The following is a 27,976-nucleotide window of genomic DNA, read 5'->3' on the forward strand; positions in this document are numbered from 1 at the left end:
AGTTCAAGTACAAGTGAACTACAAAACGTAGAGAGCTAGATAGTTAAAATTATTTAAACAAATTTAGTATGCAAAATAAAAGATCCATATAAAATTTCAAACAAAACCTGTAAAAATGCTGATTGTTTGTTGGTCTATACGTTTGAATCTATTTAAACATGAAGACACAAAATGCAATAACTTAAATAAATGAAATTTGGTATGTGACTGCGATTGCAATTCTATTAGAAATTTTTGTTTCTGTCAGTATGCAAAAAAGCGTCCAAATTACATATTTGACTTTCGCATGACTGTGTATTAATCACATGTCAATGATTAATGGCTGTGGTCAAAATTTGCATACTAGATTTATATCAAAGACTGATATTTCGCAACTATTTTTCGCCAGTGCCATGCTGTCTATTATATAAATACTGATTTTCTTTACTCTTCTACGAAGTATACAACTCTCATGTGGGAAAGTAAAATTCCAAGCAATCATGGCATTCACAGCTTTGAACAAGGTTCAAAGTTTTAGAGGTCGAATTCAGTTCGCTCTGAAATGCAGAAATTCATCAAAATGTCATTTTTTTTTTTTTTTTTGATGATCACGATATTTTTTCTTTGTCTATTTCAGGAGTAAAAATTTTGACCAGTAATTCTAAAATTTAAAAGAAAGACTATTGTCTAATAACTGCAAAAAATCATTTTATAATGGACGATCTAAACGCAAAAAAATTGTGATAAATGCTAATATGTTAAAGATCCAAAATCGCTAAATCCTTTTATGCATAAATTCTAAGCGGTGCATTGTCAACCGATAATATATATATAACGATATCTCACTACTAGAATTACCGTAATACATTCTCATCATATTCCTACAGTTATTACCATCGAATCAGAAATGTCTTTCTATTTTAGGCTTCATTGTATGTTTTCTTATACTAAACACAAATTTTAACGAATATTGTAGTCATTGCTGTAATGATCTCAATTTATTTTTATGAACATTAACTTCCTTTGTTAAAAATGAGTAACAATGTTTCACATCTAATATTTCCTCAAAATATTCTGTTGCTTATAAATATACAATTCAGCGGACTTTTCTCTAAAAACTTTGAAAAGAAATAAAAGGGTTTTCTTATACTAAACCCAAATTTTAACAAATATTGTAGTCATTGCTGTAATGATCTCAATTTATTTTTATGAACATTAACTTCCTTTGTTAAAAATGAGTAACAATGTTTCACATCTAATATTTCCTCAAAATATTCTGTTGCTTATAAATATACAATTCAGCGGACTTTTCTCTAAAAACTTTGAAAAGAAATAAAAGGGTTTTCTTATACTAAACCCAAATTTTAACAAATATTGTAGTCATTGCTGTAATGATCTCAATTTATTTTTATGAACATTAACTTCCTTTGTTAAAAATGAGTAACAATGTTTCACATCTAATATTTCCTCAAAATATTCTGTTGCTTATAAATATACAATTCAGCGGACTTTTCTCTAAAAACTTTGAAAAGAAATAAAAGGGTTTTCTTATACTAAACCCAAATTTTAACAAATATTGTAGTCATTGCTGTAATGATCTCCATTTATTTTTATGAACATTAACTTCCTTTGTTAAAAATGAGTAACAGGATACAATGTTTCATATCTAATATTTCCACAACATATTCTGTTGCTTATAAATATACAATTCAGCGGATTTTTCACTAAAAACTTTGAAAGAAATAAAAGAAAAAAATTTAGATCTTTATTAGACACTAGATACTTAGAATTCTTACATTTATTTCAGTATTGGATATTTACCTTTAAATTCTTGAGTGGTTGGTAAGTGAGGGTAAGTGATTCAAAAGCCGTTTTTAGATTAAATAACAATAAACATATGTTTAAAATATCAGAAAGCTTCAAAATAGTCTAGAACCAATGGCCCAGGAGAAATAATTTCTTTTATCATCTGCCATTTACGAAATTCATATTAATTAATTAATTCATATATAATTAATCATAATTAATTAATTTACGAATATCATATAATATGCAATAACTACGAATCAGACTTTAAATATGTGCAAGTGACTTTGACTTTACGATAGAAAAAGCCGATCGATTGGTTTTGAAGGGTAAATCGGAAAATCTAAAGAGGAATGGATCATAACTGAGATCAAGGATCTAATCACATATAGTAACTTTCTCCGGAATTATTGTCTGAAATTGCTGTTCTTTTCCCAGTAGAAATTATTTAACAATTGGCGATAGATTTTTATGGTAAAAATTCTCGCCCATGATTCTTTGTGATTTAGGCCAATCAATACTGGTAAAAATTTGAAATTCTTCAAAAATTGTGATACATTTTTCATTGCTAATTGTAAAATTGATAAATTTTACTTTAAACTGAAATATGTTACTGTCCTTTTTTAATGTATTTACTTTCAATTAATGTACTTCAATTTTCTTTTCCAGGAGGCCTACAAGCAGTGGGTGTGCGCCATGTACCTGCCGCCACTGCAGGTGGAAGATGAAGGGGTGAAACCCTGCCGATACATCTGCCGCCTGGTGGAACAAAGATGTCCTTATTTCCACCCCAGCGTCAAGGATCAGTACGCGGGTGAACGGGTATTCAAGTGCATAGGTACCACGGCATTTTCGTCTTCTTTCATAACGCATATTTCAAAGATTTAACACATTCACTACTAACACATTCAAACGAGGGATGCAGTATGTAAAGCGAGGACATACTTGATGATAACTTGTTTTACATCTTACACTTCTCGTCTGAAACAGAAACCGCCCTTCCCGTATAGAATTTGCAGGGCCTATTTGGCCGGAACTGTAGTGAAAGAGTTAAAACAGTATTGACATAACAGGACATATGGGTCCCGGGCAAAGGATTCGGAGGAAGATGGGGCAAATAATTTGTCAGAAGTTCCGTACTGTCATTTGGAAGCTCCTTAGAAAATTAAACTCAAATCATCAGTAATTATAAAAATTCCAGTAGATATTCGAGAACCAAAATAGCGAAGAGGTCTGAAAAGGAAGTGTTTTAAACGATCACTTCTTGCCCTACTATATTATCTAGCTTAAACATTTTATACTAGATATGATTCCTATTTATGTTCTTTAATATTTTAATCCAGGCCAATAAATATTTGCTGTTGGTTTAAAAATGTGTCATAGGAAAGGAAGTCCAAGAAAAAAGTGGCGATAAAATATACATGTCTTTTTTTTTTATCGGTACCTGCAGTTAAACCTAACGGATAAAGTGAACCAAAAACATATAGACAATATGTGGAAAATTTAAAAACCAGCGGGAATGGTTTCAACGAAACTTTTTCTTTTATTCTCTAATAAATTCATTCGCATATTATTAATCGTATACCATATGCGAATGAATATTGACTACGAAAGGACCAATTAGAATTTGATTTTCGGCGACTTTTTTGGCGTTTATTACTGGGATGTTAATACACAGATACTACAAAACTGAATACGCAGGTTGGATATTTTTTCTGACCAATTCCAAATTAAATTTTTTTTAAAAATCTGGCACAGAACTGCAATTATAATCCCAAAATCCCGTTTCAAATTTCATATATTTAAGTCATTAAACTTATGAATTTTTTTGTCTGTATGCCTGCTAAGTTACAACAGACAAACAACAATTTGACATATTTGGCTCAAGAAAAACCCCTCTTCGTGTATATTTTAGATGCTAAACCTGTGCACCAAATTTTATGTAGCTAACTTTTGAGCTTTTTCATCATCGAACTCATTTTACTCGAATAGACGGAAAGACAGACTTCCTACGAATGGATTTCGTTCAAAATTTAAAAGAAAATCTACAAATTTAGAGTAGTGTCAGTATACCAAATTTCATTCTTCTAGATCAAACCGTTTTTTTACTATACACATCGACAGACAGGAATAAAACCAATAATAATTTTTCTCCTTACTAGACGTAATTTTTCGAACTTAAGAAAGTCTGAAACGTCTCGAATTTTTTGAAAAATACAATACTTTTATTTTGTACACTTCGTATAAAAGAATCAAAAATTAGTAATTAATATCACCGGTTGGAGAGAGTTTGGTGTTGTCAAAAAAATAATCTAATGGATTATGCGAAATGGATTATCCATAGCAAATGGATTATGCGAAATTTCATTTTGAATTCAACATCTTTTTATCATTCTGTGGGAATTTTTAACAATCAAAATTAAAAAATAAATAAATAAAATATGAAAATTATGAGCCGCCTAAAATGGTTCTTTAGTGGAGCCAACCGAGTATGAAGAGTTAATCAACATGAGAATTTCTTGACCCATTCGGAACAATTTTTTAATATATTTCTCTGTGTACACATATTCCATCAATAGTTTTTAGCTTTTCTTTTGCGGAATTTATTCTCTATATCCTCGACAATCTACATATGAAATTTAGTTTCATTTTATTCTTTAGCTTTAATTAAGGATACCTACAAACAGGAAAATACCACTTGAATATTGTAAATATTTTTTAATTGTAATATTTATTGTATAGTACATATTATAATACTTATTGCATTGTACAAATGGTAATATTTATTGCATTGTACAAATTGTAATATTTATTGTATAGTACATATTGTAATACTTATTATATTGTACATATGATAATATTTATTGTATTGTACATATTGTAATATTTATAGCTCCCCTAAAAATTTAAGGAAGGAATTTACGAGAAATAAATGATATACATTTTAATATCATGTAAGAATATATTATTAAAATAAAAAATTAATTCTTACACAAAATATTTAATCGCATTTTACTGTGATTAATAAATGTTTGAATTAATGTGAAAAGGGAGACTCAAAATATAAAAATAAGGACCGGCAGTTTTTAATTTTTGAAAAAAGTACAACGCCTTCTTAACTTATTTTTATTTACTTTACTTCCGCGTATGCAAAATATACAAAGAGAGAATACTGTAAACAACAATAAATCTGAAGTCGGGATTTTAACCAATATCCACGCTTAGACTTCCATAAAGCCTATAAACACATTTTTGAAATAGTGCCGGCCTGTGAACATGATACCCCCCCCCCCCCCGATAAGACTTGGGCTAAGCGAATGAAATATGGATAAAATGAACACATTGAAAATGGATTAATGAAATTTCATTACCATTCGAGTGCTTAAAATAGCACTCCCAGAAACGAATGACATTGTATGAAACTCATAGAAAATAACTATTTATTAATCAAATAGTAAATAATTATATTGTAGAATTTTGACAAATTTGTTGTCAAATTTTCAATAAAATATATTCAGAGTAAAGATGTCTATTTGGCTGTCTGAGTTCAGTGTGAATTTGAAAACTGCAAAACGTAAGGAGCTCAATAAATAAAATTTGGTATGCAGATTTGGCATCTTAAGTGTAAAAGTACGCAGTCTCAGTTTTATACAAGCGTGTGGGATAGCTCCATTATTGGAAGGTATGCGAAAAAATTTCGGAGAAATCACTTCCGCTAGCTTAATGAGTAAGATAGTCTACTAGATTACAATTTTTAAAGTCCTTGCTATTCCTTATAATATTAAATTCCTTATAAAATTAAATGATTAGTATTATAATTAAAATTACGAATAACTAAATTCATATTTTTTATAAATTTAATTATTTGAATTAAAAATTGATTTAATCTTAAATTTATTTAGATGGAGCAAGGAATTAATTCAATATTTGTTTAAATTTTCATTTGACAAGTTATTTTTTTATTTTATTCTGAAATTAATTTTATTTTATAATAAATTAAAAATAGTTTATTTCATACTTTTATTTCTCTAAGAGTTTATTATTTCTTTAAAATCAATCAATTATGACAGAAGAAAAACAACTGAAATCAAGGCAGTAGTAAAGTCATTGGGCTTATGTAATTGTAATAATCGAATTTGGACCTTTTATCATCACAACTTTATTATTTTTCTAGTCATATTCACCATAGTTAGATATACGGCCATATTAAATCTTTTAGGGGCCCTTAGGCAATTCAAATTTCGGGGCGGTCTCTTTGAACTGCCACACTTTCTGAACCAAACATTTTCTTATTTATTTAGATTTCATCTTTATATAAATAGTTCTAAATTACGATTTTTGACAAACTGAAATAACAAAACGTTTAGCTACAGATAACTTTAATCAAAATTTGGTTTCAATATATTGCATATAAAAAAATTTGGACAAATCAAATTTAAAAATACATTTTTAATAGCAAAAAATGATAAAATTCTCTTGATTCTCATATAAAATTCAATTGCTAGATCGTACTTCTTTTTAAAATTATAAAGTACCACGCTTTTTAGAATTGTAAATTAGCATCATACAAATGATAATTAATTAAAAAATGTTTCTAATTATTAATTTAATCACTACTTAATTTTAATATGAATAAGCTTGATTGTGGGGCCTTTAGAATTAAATTAAAGCATAAAATTAAATAATTTTGAAAATACTGCAAAAAACGATTTGAAAGTTCGAAGCCTCCTACTGTTGTAGAGACCCGAGAATTGTCTAAATTACCTATTTAATAATCTGACCCTTGTTACGCCACTGCTTGTGTATTTTCTAATGCAAATATTTTAAATTTTTTTCTCGAGAGAGTAAAATTTTGCTGCTTCATTAAGTTACTACAAAATATATGATATTATAGTGGAATGAAGATCATTATGACCCGTGCAGTGAAAAGAAGAGGACCCATGTTTTCGGGGAAATTACTTTAAGGATCACATTTCACACAAAACACGAAGACGAGAGAAGACATTAACACGCGCACCTCAACAGAACAGCATCACATCTCATTATTTACAATCGCAATGTACTATGGGATGCGCACCTAATAAGGCATCGCCATCCATTATCCAAAAGAGAAGAAGCAACTGCTACAATTTCAAATAATAACATTCAAAATGACTATAATTATTGAAACTATACATGAGATTTTATCGAAATTTCTTATATATTGTAATTTTTACGCATTTTTAATTAATGTGAATTCTTTCATGTTTACAAAGATGGAATTTTGTCTTCGATTATTAACTTTCTTGTCTATTCTCAAGACAATATAAAGCTAAAATTTTGAAAAAAAAATTATCAGCCGATAGATTAATTTAACTGAACTTAAAATTCTCATAAGTGGCACCATATAATAGTAAATTTGAAAGAAAAAAAATTATTATTTACAAATACCATAGTATTTATAACAATCTCTTATAAAATAATGATTCAAATGTAGAAAATGATTAAAATTTTAAAAATTTACTTTTTAAATCAATAATAAAGATGTGCTTTTAAAAATTGACTTAGCGAATTTTTTTGCTACAAATATCGAAATAAAATTCGAATAATAATAATTCCAAATAAGATTCGAACTGCGTTTGTTTCGGATAAGAGAAGAAGAAATCGATGAAATCTTTGAGAGTATTACTAAGATAAATATCCAATAAAATATCCAGTATTTCTTGCTTTTTATAATAATTTTGATGGCAAATAAAATTAGTTTTAATGTATTCAAACCTTATAATATCTAAAAGTATTAAATTAAATTTTTTTAGATAAAAATGAAAATGTACTTTAATAAATAAATGTGATTGTTGAAATATTTCTTCAAAGAATTAAATATAAAACCTAATTTAATAAAAATTTTATTATTTTACTACAAAATATCTGCCATAGTTTAAATTACGAATTAAATGCTGTAAAACAATAGATTTAAACAATCTTTGACAAAACATGAAAAGTAACTTCATTATTTTAGATATTACAATACATCTAACAGTACTCTTTATTATAGCTTAATTTTATGAATTTAGAGTGTATCAGTTTCAAATACTGACTGTTAACACAGCCCAAATAAACAAGATCTCTGTAGTCTGTAAAAAACCAACATTTTAATTTGTACAGAAATGCAGGTTGATTTTGAAAACACAGTATAAAACGAAACAATGTGGATGGAAATTTTTTCTTTACTTCTTTGAAATTTTAGTAAGTATTTCCAAACAAGGAAATAATATCATACGCCCAATTTCGTGAGTAACATATGAGAAAACCAAAGGTTTCTGAATAGTGCTGTGAATAAAAATATTGCAACTCTGTTGAGACTTAAGATTAATGTCCGGTCGCCAAATTTAAATTATTTTGAGATCATCTCTCGCCAAATATTTTTTCTATACTAAAAATTATTTGTTACCATTTTTTGTATTGAATATGCAGACTTTTGACGGGTTTTTGAACGAATAGCATGACTTTGTCGTTATTTGGCGAAAATTCGGATGCCGATCTTAAGTCTTACCTTAATTTTAACCACCTTGCATGTAACTTTATATAATTTTGACACTTTCTATATAAACTGTGACGTTATTTCATTGTCTTGTTCCTTGCAGACCCGGATATTCCGGATCTGGACAGCATTCAGGACGTGTCGTCGTACGGTCCACCCCACCGCTGCTACTGTCCGCAACACGTGGGCTCTGATGTGGACTCTGGCGAGGAGGAGTGTCGCCTCCTCACCCCTGCCCAGTTGCGGCGGACTGCCTCCAGGAGGGGCCAGCACAGGTCCGGGGTCGGACCGGGAAGGCCAGCGCTGGCCACGCTGCTTCTGACTGCCGCGGTTGCGTGGTGGACGAGGACCAGGTAGCATTCCAGACATCGAAACCAACAGATTGAGCCGACCGTCCGTCTGTCCACGGCACCCTCCTCACACAGCAACGATTACTGAGCCTTACAGGTACAACTTCCTCATTCTACAGATTTAAAAATCTTTTATTTTTGAAAGATAGTTTTTTTACTAATATGTAAACAATTAAATAACTTTGAGAATGGAGCTGAAGCTAATATTTAATATGAAAATAATTGGTTGATCTCTAATGATTAGTATTCTCCAGTTTTATTTGAAAATTCAATAAACGAATCTTAGCATTAGATCTAATATTTCACAAATATAAAATAAAACTCTTATAAAGTTTTTTTGACGGGTTCATATAAATAAAAGTTTACTTTTCTTTTATCCTTTAATTGCTAATTTATATATTTGAAGTGGAAATTTATAAATAATTGTTAATATTTATATCATATTTATATTGCACTTCTATGATTCAAATTTGTGTTTGTATATAATTTCACCTCTGTAAAAGTTATAATATAACATTAATTTCACGACACATTTCTGGTAAATAATTTTGCATAATATTACAAGATTTTATTGGACCACTTTCTTCGATGTTACAAAGATTTTTATCTGGACATGATACTTATCAGACAATATTTAAAATGTTGAATATTAGATTTTCCTTATATTACTTTAGATCTAAAATTTTGATATTATTATTTAATTTGACTTATTTCATACCCGTAAAGAAGAAAGTTAGAAATTTGCACTTACTTTTAGATGCGCTAGATTTTTTTTTTAAATTCTGTACTCTTATATATCTTCGATAAAAATATAATTTTAAAATGTTTCACACTTTAATTACCATTCGATTTGCTAATTTAATCTAATTTCGATTTCACCCTAGTGGTGACATGCGACTAAGAATTTCAGAAAAATTTTGTTCCATGATTCCATAATGCTTACAGTTATGAATTACTAATCAAAAAAATTTCAAAGTAAAGAATCAAATTTAAAAAATTCTCCTTTTTAATATACAATTTTAAAAAACATTTTAAAAAAATGTTTTTATTAAATTTGTAAATTATTGACATGATCCTTAAGAAAATCGTTTTCCCTTCAACAGCTTAATCTAAAATTTTGGTCGATAATATCATTTTAAACAATTTCCTTTTTATAATTAGAAAATCAATAATCTCAATCTCGGTAATTAATATATAATAATAAGATTTAAGATATTGTTAAAAGTATAACAACCTATTTAAATATGCACATCTTCTAATTTTTTTTTATACAAGCATCTCAAATTTTTTCCTCTTACAACCTCATTTTCACATAAACAATTTTATCTCAATTCCAAGATTAAAAACTGAACTGAGAAATGAAGTATTATTGGTGACAAACAGACTAAAATTCAATTTAAAACCATCGTTCAGCAAGTTTGAATCAAAAATTTCATATCAAGACGATATTTTAACTATTCTGAAAGCAATATAAAATAATAAAACGAGTGAGAAAAGTTTTGGAGCTCTACTTTTCAAAAGCTCTATTTCAGATATTTTTATTTCTTATTATACAAGTTCTCTCTACGTATGAAACACATATTTTCCCTAGTATGTTGTGATTTCTTTTATCCTACTTTAGTAATTGTCTTTCCTACCTATGGATGAATTGCATCGCTTTTAATATTGTTATTGTAACACTAAGATAACTTCCCTATTAGATATATATTATTATTGTAGCACAAGATATTATACGATATCTCCACGACATTATCCGATATTCCGAATGCCGACAAGCATTGTGTAGATATCGTAACAATGTTGTTGAAGATTTTGTGCTAATAGAGTTCTAAATGTAACTGATAATTTTGCTTCTGTAGTCTTTTTTTTTTTTTTTTTTTTTTTTTTGCAATATGATTGTAAACAAATTTACCAGTATACATACAAGAGGTATCTAGATACTAAGTTCCTTTTAGCAACAAAAAAAGGAAACAATTATTAGAAAAAACTCTTTTATTGCATAATGCAATGCGTAGGTTATCTTTCAACATAGTTACCATTATTAAAGCATTTATCGAAGCAGAGCACAGGATTTCGTTTGCTCTCATCGTAAAAAGGTGTGCCTGGGACAGTGAAGAAGTGAAAGCAAAATTTGAGAAAATGTAATGACAGTATCGTAATAGTGAATCTTCGGCACTCCTAAATCTTCTGATCAACTTCAAATCATCATCAATCAGAATCCGCCGCCCACTTCTATCTTCATCGCGAATTTTCAACGCCCACCATTGAAACTTCGCACCCACAATCTTACCACTGAATCCCTCATCTTTGTCATTAAATTTCACAAATTTTATTTGAATTTCATTTGGTTTAATGTCTCTAACATTAAGAAAACGGATAACCAAACGTAATTCACACATGGTGGAATACATAATTTTAAAAATATTTTAAGCACTCAATACGCAGCCGATGCAATATCCAGCAATTTGAAAATGATTTCTATTGTTTTCCAATGAATCAGCTAAGCGGACCCTGTGTGAAATCAAGAATGCAGCACCCCCGTGGCAAGAATTGAAAAAGGGATTTAGTTTCTGGATGCCCTTTGAATATTAATCTTGTATTTTCTACATAAAATTAAAAATATGTATTTTATGTATTGTGTTCTACGGCTAATAATGTTATAAATTCAATTTTGATTTTTTAAAACTTATTATCACTTTACTCCTTTAACCCTCTGAAACTAAACTGACATGTTTAATAATGTATCAACAAGTTGTGTTCTTGTTTTATAGAAACAACCATTTTTCCACTGTATTATAGTTTAAAAAAACAATTTTTGATTTAACTACATGAATTAAACGTTGGTACTATTTCTTTTAAATTACATTGTACCTTTTGCGACAGAAAGAATATATATTTTTTGTGTATAATTGCTTATATATTAAGCACATAACATATGAAACTCATCCAGATTTTTCCTGTCTATCTAAAAAATTCTTAATTTAGAATCAATCTGAGTTATTTTTAGCGAATATCATAAGTTCCCAACCTATAGTATATGCACCAGTTATTTTTCAGAGAATATCATAGGTTATCAACCTATATTACAAGCACCACTTATATATATATTTTTTATAAATATCATAGTTCTCAACTTACAATACATGTACCATCAGTTGGTTTTTTTAGAGAATGTCAGAACCTATAATGCATGTAATAAATACATGCCACTAGTTATTTTCAGAGAAAGTTATAGGTTATAAACCTATATTACAGCACCACTTATATTTTTTTTAATAAATATCATAGTTCTCCATCTACAATACATGTACCATTTTAGAGAATATCAGAACCTATAATGCATGTAATACATATCACTAGTTATTTTTTAGAGAATATAAGAGGTTCTGAACCTATAATACATGCACCACTAGCAGAACATTATATTTTTACTAGCGAAATAATTTTTTACTCACAAAAAATTAGATAAATGTTCAATGAATGTGAAATGATGTACCTTTCAACATTTTGTTCCAATATTATTCATTATCCAGATTTATAATATTATTGTTATTTTTATTGAAATTGTTTTTCTTTCAAAATGATTGGTACAGAGACAGAGACATTGACCATATGATAGTGTGGTACATAATATGATTTTGGATATTTCAAGTGGCAAACTTTCCATGAAAGATTAAAAAAAAAAGATAAATCATGCATTTCTTTAATTAAATAAAAGATAAGAATATATTTCTGACAAAGAAATCTAGTTTTTAATACCTATCAATACGTTCTATCTTTTCTAACGTAAATTTAGAGACATGCAATTAATTGAAAGTAAATAAAAACATGCTGAAACCAAATCAGATTCGCATATAAAATTAGTGAAAATAAATCCCTGCAAATTAAAATCGATCAACAGAATCAATCTTCATATTAATCCTAGTAGCAATAAATAAATATTTCTATGCATTATATTAATTATTTTCAGGCCATATAAAGTATATTTATGTTTTATTATGATGTAAAAGTTTAATTTAAAAATATAATTGAGGGAAATAAATTTTTAAAAAAATTTTTGGTTATAATCCCTTTATTTAGCATGCATTGACTCTTAACTGAAAAACCTTTTATAATGATATATTTTTTTTTTTGATTTTGATTTATGTGGTACAAAATTTTATAAAAATAAGAATCTCTGATCTAATGCATTCAAAATATTGATCAGCATAATAGAAAATAATTACTTTATAAAAATAAATATGATATTTACATTTTCTATACTGTCATAAATGTTACTACTACTTCGCTATGCCATGTCTCATTTACTAAAGGATCGTTACTAGTCAGTTCAGGAAGGAGGTGAAAAAGTGTATCAAATTTTCACATACTAGCAGACCGAAATACAAAGTAATTTAATGATCCGTGTTTACACATTTGCAGTAAAACATTTAGCAAATTATGTTGCATTTTCTGGGGGAAATTTTCTACTTTGTTGTAAATGTACATAAAAGAGCAATTAAGCAGTAAAAGATCACACAATTACCTAACAATATGACACTTCTTAACTAAACTAAATTATAAAAATTATATACAGTATTTTGAATAGATCTATTGTGCTTCCATTTATATGGATATAATATCATATACTTAGGAAATTAAATAAATTACAGTGCTCTAAAATAAGAAATATTGAGAAATAATTTATACGTGTGATATTACGGCTTTTTCTAAAAATGAAATATTTATATTTTCGTCAAAGTACTGAACTTTAGGATAACAATGTCAGCAAAATACAAACAATATTGTTTATTTATTATTGTAAATAATAGAATATGTCTATTGTTATCATAGAATTTAATTATTTATTGATTCAGTTGCAATCATAGTGATCCATCTTTTCTTATCTTTTTATTGTTTAAAAATTGTGGTTATTTGTGCTCACTTATCATTATAAATATTATTATTTAATGTTATCAAGAATATTAATGCAGAACTATGTTAATATCCTGAGACTGTGTAAATTATTAAAAAAATAGCAGCTACATATATAAAGAAATACAAACAGGTTGCAAATATCTGCATATTAAAGCATGGATTTTTTTCTTATATTAATGCGTCGATTTTTTTTTCTTGCATTAATGCGTAGATTTTTTTTTTCTTGAATGAATGCGTAGATTTTTTTTCTTGCATTATTCTGTAGATTTTTTTTTTTTTTTTTTGCATGAATGCGTAGATTTTTTTTACTATTGGTGCGAAAGTACGTTGAAATTACAAGTACGAAACATACAGATCAAAGTCATGATATTAGACAGTTTTTTTTAGGAACTTAGATACTATTTTACTAACCTTTTCAGTTTTTTATAGGTCTTACCTTAAACAATTCAAATGAAGTTTCATACTACGTAATTATGTCAGTGGCTTAAATTTGTAGCAATATGTCTTTAAATTTAATGTACATATTGAATTATCTGCCCATAGTGGCAAAAGAAAAAAACGTGATTATATTACAGCAATGTGCATTTATTAGTGTCAAGGTTATTATCCTATTGCCAATACATTTTCTATTGGTATGAAAATTTCAAAATCTGTTTCATTTCTACAGCCTTCCTCATTAATGAGTTACAAATACGAAATTTTCATTATGTTTATCACTTCTTGAAATTTTTACAATAAAATATAATGTAATTACTGCATTGCATATTCATTAGTTTCAATTATAATTATCAAATTTTTAGTATATTTTCTACTGCTGTGATGCGTGTGCGTGTGTGGTTGTGTGTGTGTGTGTGTGTGTGTGTGTGTGTGTGTGTGTGTGTGTGTGTGTGTGTGTGTGTGTGCGAATAATGTGAAATGATAATTTCATAATGAAGTGGATGCCATAAAATTAATTCTATCCTCTAGTTTAATTTATAAATCACTCTTTCACATGGTCGCTAAACTCTGTTGTATTGACTTTCAAAGCTTATTAAGTTAATCCTTATAAAGCTGAACATATGAAAAACGGACCTAACATTCAAATCCCGTAACATTAGGCCTCCCACTTCTTTAAAAAAATAACTTTTTATAGGAGTTCATATAAATGTCATTTTCATTTTCATTTTATTCTGATTTTTACATAAGAAGTATATGTTTGAAAGTAATTATCAGTGTCATATTATATTCGAATTGCATTTCCTTGATCATAAAACTTGTATTTGTATATTATTTCTTCTCTACAAAAATTGTGATGAAAACACTCATTTCTTGAGAAGTAATTTTGTCTATTTGTGACATAATTTGTCTCCTCTTCGATAATGAGACAAATGGTTTTTGAGATTTTCATTTTGACATGGCACATATTATTCAATATGTTACATATTTAATTTTCATACAATTACTTCATAACTTAGTTTTTATAACGCTATTATTTGTTTAATGCTTGTAAAGGTGGCGTTTTGTAATATTTCAATCACTTTCTGGTATCTTAGCATTTATTTCTCATTCATCTTTGTGCTTTCGTTGTACTTAATTTAATTAAATTTTAAAAATATGCATTCCTATTTTTTTCTTCAAATGTCCCAATTAAGCTATTTTGTCTACAACAGTCAACTCTGATTAATAATCATGAATTTCTCTAAAAAAATTTAATCTAATGCTAATCGCAATGAAATAATTAATTGTATTCATCACTAAGAAAAAAAAACACCTTGTAACAGGTTAAATTAATGCATTTATGCTAAAAATTTCTTCCTAAATTTCTTCTACAGCTATTAAAAAAATAGTAATGAATTGTTGTCTGAATTCGGAAATGGTGTTTGTAATACTGGAATTTCGTTTGCAATGGAAATTCAAATTTAAATAGACAAAATGTATATAGGGTAATCAGTAAAGTCATTTTAAGTTCTTTAAATTCAAAATGTCAGCCCTTCAAGTAACATGTACCTATAGTAAAGTGATTATGCTGAATCTATTAAGACAAATTACAGCATTCTTAATGGTAAAATAAGTAAGTTATAAAAAGTAGCCCAAAAAATAAAGGAGATTTGTCAAAAAGTCCAATCTGAAAAATGTACGGTTTACCATAAAAAAATACCAGAAATAGTTTAATAGAGTTATCTGTTAAATTGGCGGATATGTGTGCATTTAAAATTATGAATTTTTATATAACTTGCAAAAAAATTAGTCCAAAAATTTAAAAAAAAATATTTTCTTCAATATCTCTCCCCCTACACACACACACACAAACACATACATGCGAGCGAGTGCGTCTTTCAGATTTTTTCCCCCATCATTTTAATTTACTTTCTTTGTTGTTTAAACTACCCCTCTCTGCTGCTTCATTCGAAAAAACTATATCATAATGTCGGAGAATACATTTTTCAATTTAAATGAACCCCCATTTCGAATGATGGAAAATTCATAATTTTAATAGCAAATATGGGACCGGCGTCCTGGCATAGGGGTGATCCTATTCCCCGTGATTCCGGGTTCGAATCCCGGTTCGGGCATGGTTGTTCTTCATCTGTGTTCTATCTGTGAGATGTGTGAATGTGCCTCCCTGTAAAAAGATTTTGTGCAAGCGAATGTGTGTATGTGCGTGTGTCATCTTCATATGAGCTAGAAGTCGGACTTCTGCCCTCGGGTGCTCAAGGGTCTTTACCCTCAGAAGCTACTGCACCCCCTTTCCGTGTTAACGCGGACACGACATCATCATCATCAATAGCAAATATCTCCATTAATCTCATAAATGAACTTTTTGAATAGATAGAACTTTGAATATAGATGGACTCGTTTTGATAGAACTTTGAGATTTTTCTCGTAAATGTTTGTATTTGTCAGGGAAAAATCTATAATAAAATTATTAAGGATAGTGTGTTTTTTAAGAAAAAAGTACAGCAAAATCAGTAACGTCTTTTCATAGATTACTCTAAGCAAGCTTAGCCACAAAATTGTATTATTTTATTTATTTATTTATTTTTATTTTTTTTTGATAAACGGTAATAAGAGTTGTCATTTTTATGCGAATGAAAGCAGAATTATGAAACTGAATTCATATGCAATTTTTCCTGGGGAAAACCCCCCGGAGGGCACTTCGAAATGAGGATGAGATGCTTCAGGCATGGTGGTTCGATCTCGTCACCCTGGAGAGGTACACTAATAGGTGGGGGATCTGACTCCGCCTATCGATGACGGGTCGTACTTCCTTCGGGGAAGGTCGTACCGTGGCGGGTGACGGCCCTTAGGACTCAACCACAGTTCCCGCCAATGTTGCTGTTGCGGCGGTTCGGTCATTCAGTTTTATGGTTTAAATCCGCGTGCCTTGGTGGCGTGTCAGAGAATTAGATGGCTGACTTCCCCTGGGGAAATTATTTTTTCACTATTGTCAAAATATAACTAATCTGCTTGTGGGATATATATGCTTACGTGGCCATGATTAAAATCAAGACACAATCAGAGAATTCCATTACAGGACATACACTGAATTCCATAAGCATTTATTAATCCATTGCAAATGCCGATTTGACTAATTTTTTTCTGCCCACAAAATTGGGATTGATGCCGAGCTGAAGACTATTAGAGAAGAATAGAATTTGTACCCTTCTAGACGATTTGTTACTCTGCTGACAATATTTCAGATTACATTTTCACAGATAAGTTAATGGAAATTGTAATAGAAAATATCATACACATTGGCAGAATGTTTATAAAATAAAAAAATATATTATTATAGTATAATTTAGATTTAAAATATATCATTAGAAATTTTATTTCCTTGCAGTGGGATCTTTTCTATCCATAATGTTTACAAATTTTTAAATCAAAATTCATCACCAAAATTAGTTTGAAAAAAAACAGGCAATTACTAACAGAATTGACTATTTTTTATGAAAAATATTGTACATGTAATTCCATTAAAACAGTCTAGGAATTCTGCGTTAACATTATTATTCGTTGACAGATTATCAAAATAGTATTAGCAGAATTGACTAGAAAAAAATAATCAAATAGCCAGAGAAAAAAAAATGTATTGCCCAATACAGAATAATAATAAAAGAAAAAAATGAAATCTACGATACCGCAAATTTCAAGTTATCATGTGAGAACATTATTATTTTTAAGTCATTATTTGTCTTAATTAATTAAAGTCATTAACCAGTTTAAACCGGTTTCAAACAATCGCGAGACTATTCTATCGTTCTCTATTCCTCTCTCTCTCTCTCTCTCTCTCTCTCTTTATGCATATATATATATATATATATATATATATATATATATATATATATATATATATATATATATATATATATATATATATATATATATATATATATATATATATATATATATATATATATATATATATATATATATATATATATATATAATTTTTTTTAAACTTTCGTTTTTAATTTTTTTAGCTGGCAAATAAAGTTTTGGAACTCGACCGATTTTGAGATGAAAAAAAACTATCATTTTTCTAAATACTGACGCATGCGTAATCTGATAATCTCGTGATTGTTTCAAACCGGTTTAAACTGGTTAATGACTTGAATTAATTAAGACAATTCGTAAGAATTCAGAAAATTAATAAGTTGGAAATCAAGTTGTAACTTGAGTTGCCAAATGTGACAACTTTCTGCATTATTTTCTAATAACCCTAAAAGCGAAAATGTGATGTCTCAAAAGCGATAAATCGTCAATTTGTTGCCTACTCTCATTTTGAGGCTTCAAAAATCTCAAACCAAAACAACTTCATGTTCTCTCATGATAAAAAAAAAAAAAAAAAAAATGCTGAAGAAAAATATTAGGAATAACCTTCAATTTGTTCCGTGAAAGGTAAATTCAATGAAGTAGCAAAAAATAAAAAATAAATAAAATTTGAAGATGTTATCTTATCAACATTTGTTATTTATTCGTGCTTTAAATTTTTTCACACGCCGTTAAATCAATCAATTTAATCACACATAAAAATTGTCTCAATTGCTAAATGCCAAAACAGATATTGGGATTTTGCATCTAATAATTACAGAGACCAAAAGAGTGAAGATATTTTTAACTCATCCTAGCGTTACAGACTACGCAGGACGATTTTATTTATTTATATGAACAATCTTTGCCCATAATTTGAAAGGGAAATAAAATACGTCTCTTTTTCGCTGAAAACAAATTATTAATGTAGAAAGGATTTTTAAATATCATTAGTTAAAGTGCAAAGGGTCATATATCAAAAATTTCGTTTAATTGAAAAACTCTGGTCACTATTCCTCTACATCAACAACGGACGTAAATCTTCCAATGACCGCCAGTTGGCGTAATTATGACCGCCAATGTAATTCTATGTAGTTTCACCACAATGTTTCCATTAGCAACCCTATTTCTTACCAGCCATTTAGAATTGACGACTTGACATCCGTTAGTGATATGATTGAGTACCAACTTGTGGTTTCAATCAAATGAAATTTTTGATATACATTTTTTGCACTTTGAGTAACAATATTCAGATTTCTAATAAACTACAATAAAATGTATAACATTGGCGAATGAATAAAGCAGAATGTAGTTTCATTAAGGTACAATCCCAAATCTTCGCTATTTTACCATTTGATTGGCGCAGTTTAGCCAAACATGGTTCCTGCACCATTAAACCTCAATCAACCAACCAACCCAAATCTTTGCCATTTTTTATTTTAAAAAAAATCGTTATCAAGTCTGATATTAAAATTTTGCCTGTTTTAGAGATATTAGGATATAAGCTTTTCAATTATCTTTAATTTTCTCTCTTATCTATCTAATATTCATTCAAAATTTAAAAATACGCAACCTATCATTTTTTTCAGTCAGGTGCATTCCTAGGGTGTCATTTCTTTGTCCTATCCTATATCTTTAAATTGGTTTCATCAAAGAATTTTCTTCCAGCTAATAAAATCATAAATAAAACAAAATAATTTGCTACAAATGTTTTTTTTTCTCCTAATAAAATATAATACTTTTTAAAAGATATACAAGAAATGGATTATAAAGTTTTATGAAAATGGATTATAACAATTTATGAAATTTTATTTTTCAGCATAATTGCACCACATGCAGATAAATATGATTATCAAATGCTACCACAAATAAAAAATAAAGTTTATTCCCTTAAAAATACAAAAAAAAAATCATTTAAAAATGTCTTTTCTCTGAAAAATAAATTAGAATAACTTAAAAATTATTTAGATTAGAATGAAAAAAAAAGCTAATCTTAGAAGAAAAAGAAAATCAAAAAGAAAAATCGTATTGTAACCATAACAGAGCAAGAATATATCTAATATATAAAAATCTCATGTCACGGTGTTTGTGTTCGTACTCCTCCGAAACGGTTCGGCCGATTTTCATGAAATTTTTTATGTGTATTTGGTAGGTATGAGAATAGGTCGTAAAGTATATTTCATAATGCTAGGTAATTAGGGTGTCCCTATCCACGTTCACCGTACGATGAGGAGATCAACGCTTCCTTGAAATCATCGCCAAGGTGGCGTAATGTTGAAAAAGTCCAGCTAAAAATAAACACGCACGTCCAAATACTGCAAGATCCATCTTCTGACACATTCTCGGACCAATTGTTAGATATCGGCGATGGAAAAGTTTCTGTCTATGAAAATACTAGATGCATAAAATTGTCCACTCATTTCTGCACTATCGTTGCTTCGCAAAATGCTCTCATTGACCGCATATTTCCCGATGTACGCACATAATATATAAATCATGCGTGGCTATTAGAAAGTGACATTTTGGCAGCAAAAAATGTGGACGTCGACGATTTAAATTTCAAGATACAGCAGTCGTTTCCAGATGACTTGGTATCATACAAATTGATAGATACAGTTTGCGATGCTAACGAAGCTGTAAATGATCCAACAGAGTTTTTGAACTCACTGGATTTGCCAGGCATGTCAGCACATCTTCTATGACTGAAAGGTGGATCTCCGGTTATTTTACTTCGGAATTTGAACCCACCATGGCTGTGCAATGACACGTGATAGGTCATTAAAAAATTGATGAAAAACGTTATCGAAGCCACCATTTTGAATGGTAAATTCCGAGCCGAGAATGTTTTGCTGCCAAGAATTCCAATGATTCTCACAGACCTGCCAATTGAAATCAAACGCGATCAATTTCCTATTAGATTCGCATTCGCAGTGACAATCAATAAGTCGCAAGACCAAACGATGTCTGTTTGTGACTAAGATTTGGGTACACCATGTTTTTCACACGTGGCATGTTCTCTCGTGGGCAAACTATCGAGCTTATTTGTGTTGTCTAAAGACGGACTGAGAAAAAATATCGTTTGCTCTTCGAAATGAATATTGATTTTCTTTATTTCATTTTTATACTTTTGGACAAAAAATATATTACTTTTTTCACTTTACGTTTAACTTTTAAGAGATCAAACAATGTATATGTTCGTTACGTTAATGAAATACATTGTATTGAGAAAATGAATGGTTGGTGTTTTTTAGTTTTTATCGGCGATCATCGTCTACAGTGCTCCATTCCTCTTTCTGTCATAGATCCCATCCCTACACACAATACATTCGTTAACAACCAAAATATTCAATAGAAATAATTTATAAGGCAGAACAACATTTGCCGGGTCATCTAGTCTAATATACAAAAATCTCGTGTCACGGTGTTTGTGTTCGTACTCCTCCGAAACGGCTCGACCGATTTTTATGAAATTTTTTATGTGTATTTGATAGGTATGAGAATAGGTCGTAAAGTATATTTCATAACGCTAGGTAATTAGGGTGTCCCTATCCAAAAAAAAATTATGTTTTTTTTTCGACATTTTTATTTATTTCTTTATTTTTATTTTTATTTGGCATCAAAAAATACCTATAACCCCAAATTTTTACCCTCCTACCCCCACCCTCCCATTATTTAATCTCGATCTTAGTATTTTTGTATGAACTATATCCAATAATTAACCCGTCGTTAATAAAGCTCAATGTGTTTGTGTGTATGTGTGTTTACCTACAGTTGCTAAATTTGGCATGTTTATACCTTGGAGGAAGGATAGTGCACCTCGGAGCATTTTTTTAAATTTTTTAATTAGAATTTTAATTAATTAAAAATCAATCGAAATTTCGGCGTTTTTCCGCTATAGGTTCCGAAAATATTACAGCACAAAATTGATTTTTGCATCAAGTTGAAGTTCAAAAAATTATCTTTTTAATGATACCAATGCTTTAACTTATAAATTGAGTTCTCATTTTTAACGAATTTTTGAAGATATATTTTACCATATTTTTCAACACTATATTTCGCACAAAATAAAAATAAAATTTTACTTGCACGAGCCCGTTACGCATGCATAAGAAAAATTATCTAATTATTAGCTTTTATCAACATGTTGAATAATTGAAAACACATAAAATATTTGTATGTAACTTGAGATTTTAAGGAGCATTAAGATCGGCGAACCAGCTGGTCGCCAAAGGCTGCTAGTTATTTTTATAAAATAACTAGGAATGGGAAAACATGCCCTGCGGAAAAAAAATTTCAAATTTGATAAAAACTAAACTAATAAATATTATTATAACAAAATACTACCTGAAACATTTATTGACTGGGCGATTCTGGTGTAATTAAAACCTTAGCAATATCTACAACATTTATGCTAAAAAAATGTCTCAATATTGGCGATGCAATCATTAGCTTTCTTTCTTAGGAATTGAACTATAGTTTTGACAACGTAAACGACCATAACAATTCTCACATGATGCTTTATATGTTTATTTATGACAAATAAAACTGTTTATCTGTGGCCAAGTACAAGACGATGCACTTGTGGTAAACCGAGAATCTCCTCTCATATTATTTAATTTCCTTTCAGGCAATTATATGTTCTTTTATTGATGTGAAAAAGTTTTAATATTATGTATTAGGCATGGCATTGTGTGTTAGGTTATCAAACGTGCAAAGTAAATTGGATGTCTTTACGAAGAGAAAATGAAAAACGAAATGAAATTTAGTTCATATATATCTTTACTTATAATAAATGTGTGTGTGTGTGTGTGTGTGTGTGTGTGTGTGTGTGTGTGTGTGTGTGTGTGTGTGTGTGTGTGTGTGTGTGTGTGTGTGTGTGTGTGTGTTGTGTGCGTGTGTGCGTGCGCGTGCGCGCGCGTGAGTGTGTGTGTTGGCGTTCTATTAGCCAAACCTTTTGACTACAGTCCCACCCTCCAAAGTATGTACTTTGGAAGGTGGAAATGTGTACCTCGGGACGATATTTTTAAAATTTTAATTAGAATTTTCATTAATTAAAAGTTAAGCGAAACTTTGGCATCTTTCCACGATAACTTCCGAAACTGTTACAGCACAAAAATAGTTTCTAAATCATCTTAAAGTTCAAAAAAATATCTTTCCAATGATGCCAATGTTTTAAAATATAAATTTAGTTTCTACGTTTAATGAATTAAAAAAATATTTTAACCATATTTTCCAACAATTTATTTCGCACAAAATAAAAATAAAATTTTAACACGATACGCACGCATGGGAAAAAATTAGCTCTTAGCAAGGAGTTGTCATCACATTGAAAAAGTCTCAAATTAAAAAAAATTAATTAAACGTTACTGTAAATTAAACTTAAACCATTTCACCTACAGCTATCAAATTTGGCAATACACTTTGGAGAGAGGTAATTCACCTTAGAGTGAGTTTCTTGAATTTTTAATTATTGTATTTGATTAATTAACTTTAAACAAATTTAATTCAGCTCGATTTTTAATTAATTAAAAATTAATCTGGACTATTTTTTAAATTAATTTTGTGGGGTTTTTTCCGCTATAACTTCCGAAAATATTATCGCATAAAAATAAATTTTACTCCATTTTTTTTAATGTCTTTCAATGATACGTGTGAATTTTTTTCTGAATTTAGACATTTTTTAAAAATATTTTTTTGTCTAATTTCTAACTATAGATTACATTATTGTTTGAAATTTAAACCGTTTTTATTGTTTCAGCAGTTTTGTCGCGTGATTTTCTTCCATTATTGAAAGCTAAGGAAGGATTTTTTTTACTATCTGCGTAGTTAAAAAATTTAAGGTAGATTACCTTGAAATTTAGAAGACGGTGATCGGAAATATAAGTTTGAATAGTGCTGTGATGTCATGGGATTAATCTTTATTAAAATGGTTCAAGTACACATCGAACGGAACATGTGTAAGAGAATTAAAATTACTCAGCTTTCATGTCTGATAATTTGTCAGAATAATGAACATGAAGTTATATTCTCAAAATTTGAATAAAATTAAATATTAACAATATTCCTGGCGAACCAGTTGATCTCCACAAGCGACTAGATCTTCTTTTTTAGGTAGGGTTCAGTAATATCACGTAACCTTACACTAATAAGAAGATTTAAAAATTTATGAAAATTAAATGATACAGACTAAAATATTCAAACCAGAGTCTTCGAAAAAAATAAGTATTTACATTTTAAACTGGCAAATAAAACATTTTTAGGCTGTAATTATTTCAGAAGTGTGCAAGCTGATTAGTCACTATTGGAAAGATCAGTTTATACAATGAATACACCATACGACAAAAATAATATTCTTGAATATCTGACTATTTGAACGAATCATAAACATGAAGTTATATCAAACGATTTAACTGAAATTCAATATAGCAAATATTGCCGGCGAACCAGCTGGTCATCATAGCCCCCCACTACATCTCCCTTATCGGTAATAAAGGGACTTGTACGATATCTTTACAATACTGTAAGTTATTCAGAAAGTTAAGCATTATCGTGAATATATCGTTACAATAATGTTTGAAAATTTTATATTAATATAGATACGGTGTACTTGACTTTCATTCTTACAAAAATGGCCACTTTAATAATCTTTCTATCCCTATTCCATTCTTATGTAACGTCTATTACTATGATCGCATTCCTATTATAGGTTGGACAAAAAGTCTGTAAAAATTTTAAAAATTCATAAAATCCGAAAAAATATCCAAAATAAAAAATGTTTTGCAGGTTTAGCATTGATAGGTCACGGGATTTTTTTTAAGATATGAAAAAATAAAAAAAAAAAATAGCCGACAGATGGCGCAGATACAAATGACCTAGTTGGAAATATACAAATGAGACAGGCAATTAAAAATACTTACGCTCTTGATGAACCAGTTATCTATTTCATGCTATGTAAGTGAACCAAGAATCAGTGACTGCTACACTACGTTGTTGTTTCTTATGGCACTTGCCATGGGCAAGCCCGCTGTTCGAAGACAGCAGATTTAAGCCTGATGGGGGTCTGCGCCTCTTGTATCTATAGTAGCGCCATCTAGTACCAAGAGAACGAATTAGCTACACACGTCACAACCCTTTTTACGGGGCGGACTTCATTCACGCATTTCATTCACCCAACCACAGATCGTAATTTAGACCTGAATCAGAGAACGACCACCCCTGATCCAGTACCCCCAGTGGTATTACTCTCAACATGGAGGACTTTGTGACCACGACAGATTTAACGCGCGTCAGCCACCAGGCACGCGCGGAATCTTCGGCCGGCGGGGTTCGAACTCGCAACCTAAGGGACGCGAATCCGACGCTCTACCAACTAGGCTATTCCGACTTCAGAAATGAGCGACGTCTGGAAAACGGCCTTTAACAGTGGCAGTCCTCACAACGCTTGTTCAGCGATTTGAGGAAACTGGATCGTTGAAGGATCGGGAAGTCTAAGGCAGATAGGTGCGTGTTGCAGCTGGAATGAAAACATTAGCGTCAGAATCCTCTGCAGGGATTAGCAGTGCACAGGAAGCTGGCAGATGCTTGGGGTTACCACCATACTCAATATGCAATATTCTTCATGGAGTTCTAAATCAATATTCATACAGTCTTACCATGAATTTTTGCTGTCGGATACCGTAAAGACTGAAGCATTTGCGAAATGAACTCTCTCCAAAATTTTATAAGATCCCTCCTGAGTCTAACATATTGTGGACAGATGAAGCTCCTTTTTCGTTCCATTTTGTGGTTAGTTAACATTAGCAGACGTAGCAGTTAACATTAGCAGACGTTGCAAGTTTCCACGGCCTCCAGATCTGACACTAGCAGACTTTTGGCTATGGGGAATTTTAAAATCCCGGGTGTATCGATCCCGTCCATCCAGTCCATCGAGAACTGTCATGTATAAAGCCAGACATGCTGCACTCCACCGGAGTGCTGGATTTGTGACATGTCTGCAATGTGTTATCACCTGTATTGGTGGACATGTGGAATACATGTTGCTATAATAAATGAATTGGTAACATTATTTTTGTTATTTACATGTCTTTTCTTTCACTTATGTATGAAACGCCACCTATCGGGTGTTTTTTGAATTATTTTTTTTATCTTAAAAAAATCTTGTAACTTATCGATGTTAAACCTTTTTTTCATTTTGCTTAATTTTCTGGGTTTTATATTTGTTCAAAGTTTTTAGAAACTTTTTTTCCATCCTGTAGTATAAAATATTGTATCATGTCCCCACGATGTTGTACGCTATCCTGAATGATGCGCAAGATCATATTCATATCGTAACAATAGTGCATGGGCATTTTATACTAACAGGACTTTAACTCTGATTTCGACGGATCTAACTCTCTGCTTTGTTTCCACAGGGCCTTCTCGGAGAGTGGAGCAGCGACAAAGCGACGTGCCCTACACTTGACAGCAAATCTTTCAATTTAACATTCTTCAAGACATGTGTTGGTTTCGCTGCCGCGGAGCAGCAAGGTTGCAGGATCTGTGGAAGAGCAGACGGACGGACAGCTACTCGCTGTACATAGTCCGTGGACCTGTACATATACAGAGGAAAGAGATATATATCTATACATAAATATATCTATACACACGATCGACTGTGTTGTTCGTATCGTTTAGAAACAAAAGTGTGCTTAGGAGCCCGGACCGTAACTCTAAACAATCGCCATTCCATTACTGAATATAAAAGAGAAAATATATATATAGGTTCGTTTTCACAAAGTAATAAATACCGCATTCGAATCGAGTGTTTGAAACAACGATTGCCATGACTGTCCAAATATGTGATTGCTCAACCGGCGTCTATACCTTGCGCGTGAGATCCTAAAATAAAATATTAAAAAATATATAATAATAAATAAATATTACAAATGAGTAAAAGTGGCAATATATATAAATAAATATATATATATATTATATATATTCCATCAAGGGTGACTTGTTTCCAATTGATGGTTTTCTTTTTGTTGCTGGTGTCGACGAACTTCATCTCCGGGGGTCGATTCCACCAAAAACCGCAGTTCAAGAAAAATATTATCTCTTCTGCGAGACGTGGTTCAGACATTCCTCGCAATACATATATGCAATATGCAAAATAACGTATATGTAATACATAAAAATACATATATGCAAAAGCAGGTGCGTATTGAATCTGTGCAGTAAAATCTCCTCACAACGAGCTGTGTCCACTGTATTTTGTTGTTGTGGATGTGGTGTGAAAATAAAAAATATATAATAAAAAAATCGCCAAGAGACACAGACGAACCGTTTGTGGGATCACAGGCATATTTCTCTCCTCTCTCTAGTACAAGATGATCAAAGGTGATGGTTCCTGAATATTCGTTGTTGTGGCGACCTTTTACTGCGAAGAATCCACCTGAACAAGTCGGCCTTCGAAACTGCGGTTCGGTGGTTAAAGCCGTTGGAGTGAAACTAAGCACTCTCCTGTTGAACCGCATAAAAAAGAAAAAAGTTATTTTCTTACAGGTGACGAACCAAAGGCGGTGTCCATCGTTGGCAAAAGAAACAAATCCAAGATGTCTCAACTCGTAGCCTTTTCATACCTCGGTTTGGCGACGGATCGGTTTGGGCCCATTGTTCTAGCTGCGCGTAGAGACTTTTGCGTCCAGTCTCTTGTACCATATATGGCATTTGTATGACTTTTATATAATCCATGCAGATGAAATTCTACGGCGTAGACATCCTTCCCCTGTACAGCCCTTCATCTGTAATCATCCTTCTGTCGAGATGCATTAAAGAGGACGAATATTAGGATTTGGATGGCTTCTTTCACACATAAACACACAATAGCCGTCTTAAAATACCACACATTTACAACATGAATATATCTACATAATATACATTATGATAATTTACATCAGTATTTGAAGCTACAAAAAGGAAACAATTCATTATATCGTTATAATTTCATTATATCTTGGTAATGTACTAAATGGATAGCATTAAATTATCTTTATAGAGAAGAATGTAGAGAAGAATTTGTAATATTTGAAGACAATTAATAGAGAAGAAATTATAATTGTTTGTAATTTTTACT

General features: G+C 30.3%; 1 protein-coding gene across 1 annotated transcript in view; it reads left to right on the forward strand.

Moving 5' to 3' along the window:
- Positions 1-27,684, forward strand: part of LOC129981906 (uncharacterized) — a 178,083-nt gene extending 150,399 nt beyond the window's left edge. The window contains exons 2-4 of the mRNA XM_056092956.1: positions 2,455-2,623; positions 8,409-8,752; positions 26,277-27,684. Coding sequence (XP_055948931.1) covers positions 2,455-2,623; positions 8,409-8,662 — 423 coding nt within the window. The 3' untranslated portion in view covers positions 8,663-8,752; positions 26,277-27,684. The remainder of the gene's footprint in view (positions 1-2,454; positions 2,624-8,408; positions 8,753-26,276) is intronic.
- Positions 27,685-27,976: the final 292 nt, after the last annotated feature.

The sequence above is a fragment of the Argiope bruennichi genome, chromosome 8 (genome assembly GCF_947563725.1).
Source record: "Argiope bruennichi chromosome 8, qqArgBrue1.1, whole genome shotgun sequence".
NCBI classification, from domain to species: Eukaryota; Metazoa; Arthropoda; class Arachnida; order Araneae; family Araneidae; genus Argiope; species Argiope bruennichi.